The sequence below is a fragment of the Colossoma macropomum genome, unplaced genomic scaffold (genome assembly GCF_904425465.1).
Source record: "Colossoma macropomum unplaced genomic scaffold, Colossoma_macropomum, whole genome shotgun sequence".
In the NCBI taxonomy this organism is placed as follows: Eukaryota; Metazoa; Chordata; class Actinopteri; order Characiformes; family Serrasalmidae; genus Colossoma; species Colossoma macropomum.
This window is the reverse complement of record NW_023494795.1, coordinates 44,692,047-44,699,546: the sequence shown is the minus strand read 5'-3', so window position 1 is coordinate 44,699,546 and position 7,500 is coordinate 44,692,047. Positions and strand designations below refer to the sequence as shown.

The 7,500-nt window shown below is 42.5% G+C and overlaps 1 protein-coding gene across 2 annotated transcripts in view; it reads left to right on the top strand.

The window, feature by feature from the left end:
• lama4 (laminin, alpha 4) overlaps positions 1–7,500 on the top strand; it is a 49,890-nt gene that overhangs the window by 34,503 nt on the left and 7,887 nt on the right. For both annotated transcript variants that reach the window (XM_036582547.1, XM_036582546.1), the window contains exons 25-32: positions 2,727–2,898; positions 3,035–3,166; positions 3,707–3,849; positions 4,718–4,847; positions 5,319–5,456; positions 5,765–5,898; positions 6,456–6,611; positions 7,013–7,151. In XM_036582547.1, coding sequence (XP_036438440.1) covers positions 2,727–2,898; positions 3,035–3,166; positions 3,707–3,849; positions 4,718–4,847; positions 5,319–5,456; positions 5,765–5,898; positions 6,456–6,611; positions 7,013–7,151 — 1,144 coding nt within the window. The remainder of the gene's footprint in view (positions 1–2,726; positions 2,899–3,034; positions 3,167–3,706; positions 3,850–4,717; positions 4,848–5,318; positions 5,457–5,764; positions 5,899–6,455; positions 6,612–7,012; positions 7,152–7,500) is intronic.

The window sequence follows — 7,500 nt, the reverse complement described above, 5'->3', positions numbered from 1 at the left end:
ACTCTACGACTCTTTAACTCAGAGCTTCAGTAAAACTCTACGACTCTTTAACTCGGAGCTTCAGTAAAACTCTACGGCTCTTTAACTCAGAGCTTCAGTAAAACTCTACGGCTCTTTAACTCAGAGCTTCAGTAAAACTCTACGACTCTTTAACTCGGAGCTTCATTAAACTCTACGACTCTTTAACTCAGAGCTTCAGTAAAACTCTACGACTCTTTAACTCAGAGCTTCAGTAAAACTCTACGACTCTTTAACTCAGAGCTTCATTAAACTCTGCGACTCTTTAACTCGGAGCTTCAGTAAACTCTACGACTCTTTAACTCGGAGCTTCAGTAAAACTCTACGACTCTTTAACTCGGAGCTTCATTAAACTCTACGACTCTTTAACTCAGAGCTTCAGTAAAACTCTACGGCTCTTTAACTCAGAGCTTCAGTAAAACTCTACGACTCTTTAACTCAGAGCTTCATTAAACTCTACGACTCTTTAACTCAGAGCTTCAGTTAAACTCTACGACTCTTTAACTCAGAGCTTCATTAAACTCTACGACTCTTTAACTCGGAGCTTCAGTAAAACTCTACGACTCTTTAACTCAGAGCTTCATTAAACTCTACGACTCTTTAACTCAGAGCTTCAGTAAAACTCTACGACTCTTTAACTCAGAGCTTCATTAAACTCTACGACTCTTTAACTCAGAGCTTCAGTAAAACTCTACGACTCTTTAACTCAGAGCTTCATTAAACTCTACGACTCTTTAACTCAGAGCTTCATTAAACTCTACGACTCTTTAACTCAGAGCTTCATTAAACTCTACGACTCTTTAACTCAGAGCTTCAGTAAAACTCTACGACTCTTTAACTCAGAGCTTCATTAAACTCTACGACTCTTTAACTCAGAGCTTCAGTAAAACTCTACGACTCTTTAACTCAGAGCTTCAGTAAAACTCTACGACTCTTTAACTCAGAGCTTCATTAAACTCTACGACTCTTTAACTCAGAGCTTCAGTTAAACTCTACGACTCTTTAACTCAGAGCTTCATTAAACTCTACGACTCTTTAACTCGGAGCTTCAGTAAAACTCTACGACTCTTTAACTCAGAGCTTCATTAAACTCTACGACTCTTTAACTCAGAGCTTCAGTAAAACTCTACGACTCTTTAACTCAGAGCTTCAGTAAAACTCTACGACTCTTTAACTCAGAGCTTCATTAAACTCTACGACTCTTTAACTCAGAGCTTCAGTAAAACTCTACGACTCTTTAACTCAGAGCTTCATTAAAACTCTACGACTCTTTAACTCAGAGCTTCATTAAACTCTACGACTCTTTAACTCAGAGCTTCATTAAACTCTACGACTCTTTAACTCAGAGCTTCAGTAAAACTCTACGACTCTTTAACTCAGAGCTTCAGTTAAACTCTACGACTCTTTAACTCAGAGCTTCAGTAAAACTCTACGACTCTTTAACTCAGAGCTTCAGTTAAACTCTACGACTCTTTAACTCAGAGCTTCATTAAAACTCTACGACTCTTTAACTCAGAGCTTCATTAAAACTCTACGACTCTTTAACTCAGCGCTTCAGTAAAACTCTACGACTCTTTAACTCAGAGCTTCATTAAAACTCTACGACTCTTTAACTCAGAGCTTCATTAAAACTCTACGACTCTTTAACTCAGAGCTTCATTAAAACTCTACGACTCTTTAACTCAGAGCTTCAGTAAAACTCTACGACTCTTTAACTCAGAGCTTCAGTAAAACTCTACGACTCTTTAACTCAGAGCTTCAGTTAAACTCTACGACTCTTTAACTCAGAGCTTCATTAAAACTCTACGACTCTTTAACTCAGAGCTTCAGTAAAACTCTACGACTCTTTAACTCAGAGCTTCAGTTAAACTCTACGACTCTTTAACTCAGAGCTTCATTAAAACTCTACGACTCTTTAACTCAGAGCTTCATTAAAACTCTACGACTCTTTAACTCAGAGCTTCAGTTAAACTCTACGACTCTTTAACTCAGAGCTTCATTAAAACTCTACGACTCTTTAACTCAGAGCTTCATTAAAATTCTACGACTCTTTAACTCAGAGCTTCATTAAAATTCTACGACTCTTTAACTCAGAGCTTCATTAAACTCTACGACTCTTTAACTCAGAGCTTCAGTAAAACTCTACGACTCTTTAACTCAGAGCTTCAGTAAAACTCTACGACTCTTTAACTCAGAGCTTCAGTTAAACTCTACGACTCTTTAACTCAGAGCTTCAGTAAAACTCTACGACTCTTTAACTCAGAGCTTCAGTTAAACTCTACGACTCTTTAACTCAGAGCTTCAGTTAAACTCTACGACTCTTTAACTCAGAGCTTCATTAAAACTCTACGACTCTTTAACTCAGAGCTTCATTAAAACTCTACGACTCTTTAACTCAGAGCTTCATTAAAACTCTATGACTCTTTAACCTGATCTGTCAGTGTTTCATCTGTCACTGAAAATGACACCAACAACATGTGCGCACACTTCAAACCCAGCAGCAACAACTTATTTACAAGATTTAAGTCTCTCACGCCAGCCATGAGAGAGACAGGCAGGAGGCAGGACAGGGGAGAGACAGGAACGAAAACAAAAGCACATAGCTAGGGAAGGGAAACAAGAGGGGAGCAGACGGTGATGAGGGCAGGACAGGATGTTACAGAACAACTCGTCATTATAACGGCTAACAATATTTTCTCTCTCTGCAGACATAAGCTGGCGTTCACTCAGGGCCGTGCGACGAGTTATCTGTTTGATGGAATGGGTTACGCTCTGGTCAATAACATCGAGAGACGGGGCAGAATCGGAGTGGTCACCCGCTTCGACATCGAAGTCCGAACAGTCGCCAACGACGGCATCCTCTTCCTCATGGTCAACCAGGTGAATATGGATTTATTACGAGTCTTTAATCAGGTAACGATACAGAGTCTGAACCCTCCTGCTGAGTGAGGTTCTCCTCACCTGAGTTTCTTTAAGCTGCTCTCTTTGGCTGAATGTCTTGTGTCGATTTATTCAGGAGAATTTCTTTGTGCTCGAGCTGAAAAACGGATTCCTGCGTCTGGTGTACGATTTCGGCTTTGCTGATGGTCCCATCATCATGGAGAGCGACCTGCCCAAACTGAAGATAAACGACGCCAGATATCACGAGGTTCATTTTCTAAAGGCCAGAATACGCCGACAGGACAAACACGAACGGATACGAATATTCCATATTAGCAGGTGTCCTTAGAACGTTTAGAATAGGAGCTTACGAGTAAAATGAACTAGAGTGAAGGGAAAAGAACATTCTAGAGCCACAACAACCAAACAAGAGTGTGGCACTTCAACCAATCACCTGTGTTCGTTCCTGTTTGTCCCATCGGTGTGCTCTGGCCTCAACAATATCACCTGTAACTGCACACCTGTTTAAACACTCTTTGATTACCCCTCTTACCCCACTGTCAGTAATGACTGTCTGTGTTCCCTTATGGTCAGTAATTGTTTCTAGGTGTCAGTAATTACCTCACTGTCTGTGTTCCCTTATGGTCAGTAATTGACCCCTGGTGTCAGTAATTACCTCACTGTCTGTGTTCCCTTATGGTCAGTAATTGTTTCTAGGTGTCAGTAATTACCTCACTGTCTGTGTTCCCTTATGGTCAGTAATTGACCCCTGGTGTCAGTAATTACCTGCTGTGTGTAATTGCTCCAGGTGTCAGTGATTTATCACTTCTCTAAGAAGATAATTCTGCTGGTGGACAGAACTTTTGTGAAGTCGATGGAGAACGAGAAGAAACCACTGCCTTTCTCTGATATTTACATCGGAGGAGCTCCATCCAGCCTTCTGCTGTCCAGGTAATCTTCACTGCATCAGCTGCACTAAAATCACCACCTTCACTGTATTAGCTACACTAATATCACCACCATCACTGCATCAGCTGCACTAATATCACCACCTTCACTGTGTTAGCTACACTAATATCACCACCATCACTGTATTAGCTACACTAATATCACCACCATCACTGCATCAGCTGCACTAATATCACCATCAGCTACACTAATATCACCACCTTCACTGGATCAGCTATGGCAATATCACCACCTTCACTGTATCAGCTACATTAATACCACCACCTTCACTGGATCAGCTGCACTAATATCTCCAACATCACTGCATCAGCCATGGGAATATCACCACTTTCACTGCATCAGCCATGATAATATCACCACCATCACTGCATCAGCTACACTAATATCTCCACCTTCGCTGCATCAGCTGCACTAATATCACCACCTTCACTGGATCAGCTACACTAATATCACCACCTTCACTGCATCAGCTGCACTAATATCACCACCTTCACTGTATCAGCTACATTAATACCACCACCTTCACTGGATCAGCTGCACTAATATCACCACCTTCACTGGATCAGCTGCACTAATATCACCATCTTCACTACATCAGCTACTCCAATATCACCACCTTCACTGGATCAGCCACACTAATATCACCACCTTCACTGCATCAGCTGCACTAATATCACCACCTTCACTGTATCGGCTACATTAATACCACCACCTTCACTGGATCAGCTGCACTAATATCACCACCTTCACTGGATCAGCTGCACTAATATCACCACCTTCACTGCATCAGCTGCACTAATGTCAGTAGGTAGGCTGACAGTTCGTATGTGTTTGTGTGTTTGCTCTGTAGGCCTGAGCTGTCCTCTCTGGTGGGTCTGAAAGGTTGTGTGAAGGGTTTCCAGTTCCAGAAGAAAGACTTTAACCTGCTGGAGGAGCCTGGAACCATCGGCATCAGCAGTGGCTGCCCGGAGGAATCTTTTGTGTGTAGCTCAAACACCTATTTTACATACTTTTGTCACTTTTGTTCCATCTCATATTTCAAAAAGAGAAAACAACCAAATTAATACTTTAGTCACCAAGTAACTGAATGCAGTGCATGATTTTCAATCCATGATTAAATCCATTTTCTATCCAACAATTGATACATGTTAAATGTTGTTGCTAACTAGGAGAGAGGAGCCGGTTAGCATTAGCTTAGCCACCAGAGAATAGGTTGGATTCGAAATGACTTAAAGCCTATCAAAGTAAAGTGGGCAGAAAGGGGGCTGGACTTATGTGATGGACACACCCACACACAGAATTAGAGCCTGTAGAACCAGAACATTTTAACACAGAAAAAAATACTTCATCTCCGTTATGATTTCATGATTTAGAAGATTTTGTTATCCTGATTCGGGTCTGGTGTTCACACTACGTTTACTTTGATTTGTTTGTTTGTTTGCTGTGTGCAGATGTCCCGTCAGGCGTATTTCACAGGTGAGGGTTACCTGGGCTCCACAGCCAAGATTTCCCCATTCAGCTCGTTTGAGGGAGGACTGAACTTCAAAACGCTGCAGCCCTCCGGCCTGCTCTTCTACCACAGCGAAGGGGTGCGTCACTATTACTCAGGATTAGGATATTACGGAATACAGATCTTGAAAATATGGATTCACAATGAAGAAATGAAATATCTGGATTTGGTCCAGGTTACATTTTGTAAAGGCTGTATTCAGAATACAGTTACTTTATACATTTTAGAAGACGACTTTCAGAATACTTACAATCTCAGCATCACTGAGCTCTGCTAAAGCCTGAGTAGACTGATAAATCAATGTGATGATCAGTTATTAATCTCAGTGTTACTGAGCTCTGCTAAAGCCTGAGTAGACTGATAAATCAATGTGTGGCTCTGTTTCAGTCGGATGAGTTCTCTCTCTCGCTGGAGAACGGCGCCGTTGTTCTCCACTCCAGAGGAACCAAAGTCAAATCACACAAAAAGAACTACAGTGATGGACGACCTCATTTCCTGGTGGCCTCAGTCACCAAGCAGAAGTAAGAACTGCACATTTTTATTCCCAAAACCCTTCTTTCCCAGCTGTTCTCCAACATGGGAAATCGTTCTTTTCATTTCAGCATCCATGTTAACAGTTTAGAGCATTAACACAGCATTCAGCAAAATGTAGGTTGTACTGGGAGGAGTTTCATTGTATTGGGATGAGTTTCATTGTACTTGGAGGAGTTACAGTTGTACTGGGAGGGGTTTTGTTGTACTGGGAGGGGGTTTGTTGTACTGGGAGGAGTTTTGGTTGAATTGTGAGGAATTACGGTTGTACTGGGAGGGGTTTTGTTTTACTGGGAGGGGTTTTGGTTGAATTGTGAGGAGTTAGGGTTGTACTGGGATGGGTTTTGGTTGTACTAGGAGGGGTTTTGTTGTACTGGGAGGGGTTTTGGTTGAATTGTGAGGAGTTAGGGTTGTACTGGGATGGGTTTTGGATGTACTGGGAGGAGTTTTGGTTGAATTGTGAGGAGTTTTGTTGTACTGGGAGGGGTTTCAGTTGTACTGAGAGGGGTTTTGGTTTTGAAAGAGGTTTGATTGATGATCTCTGTAGGTATCAGATTGTGATTGATGACAGAGATAAGCAGGAGAAGAAGAATCCGGATCCCTCTCAGTCCGACAGCACTCTGAAAGCGTTCTACTATGGAGGATCTCCACACAGCAGAATACAGAACTTCACCGGCTGCATCAGCTACACTTACATCAGCAGGTACACACACACACACACACACACACACACACACACACACACACACAGCCGGTTCAGCTCCTCTGTGACTGTATCTCTCTCTTGTTTATTCAGTGGTAGGTTCTTGTTCCAGTGGTAGGTTCTTGTTCCAGTGGAGGTTCTCGAGGGGAACTGGAGCTCCACCAGCTGCTGCTGTTGTTAGTTTGCTGCTGGTTGTTTTATCCATAGTTTTTGCTTTAACAGACGTTTAAACGCTTTATTTGAACGAGAGCTACAGTCACAGATTCTGTCAGAGCTCATACAGCACTGCAGCTGGGCTTCAGCCTGCCCTGCTGTGGACGGAGTGAAGGGTCAAAGTAAAGACTTAACAACATTAAAGACAATTAGTAGCATTTACAGTTTATCTGTGCGTCTCTCTGCAGGCAGGATCGTGATATAGAGGCGGAGGATTTCCAGCATTACGAAGAGAAGGTGAACGTTTCTCTGCAGGACTGTCCTGTGGAGAGACCACCAGCTGCTCTGCTGTCTGCAGACGGAAAACAGTCAGCGTCGTCCCGCAAGGTGAAGCAGATTTCAAATCTTCCTCTGAAATGGGACCCTCAAATAAACAGAGCATCACTTCATTAACAGCTACCAGCGCTGCTCTGTAGGCGACCCTGCCAGTCTGCAGTGACAGCAGAGGAGGGTAAAGTTCAGCTCCTCACTGCTGGGCTTTAGTTACATTTAGGGATCATATGATCTTCAAAGAGGGGGGCAATTATTTATTATCACCCACCACTAATTCTTCAGTGATATGAAGCTGAAGGCAGATATTCACCAGCTTCTAGTTCGAATTTTCCCGTTCCACCTTAAATGGAGCAGCAGTTCCGATGCCTGAGGAGCCAGAATGGAACTGCTGCACCATTTAAGG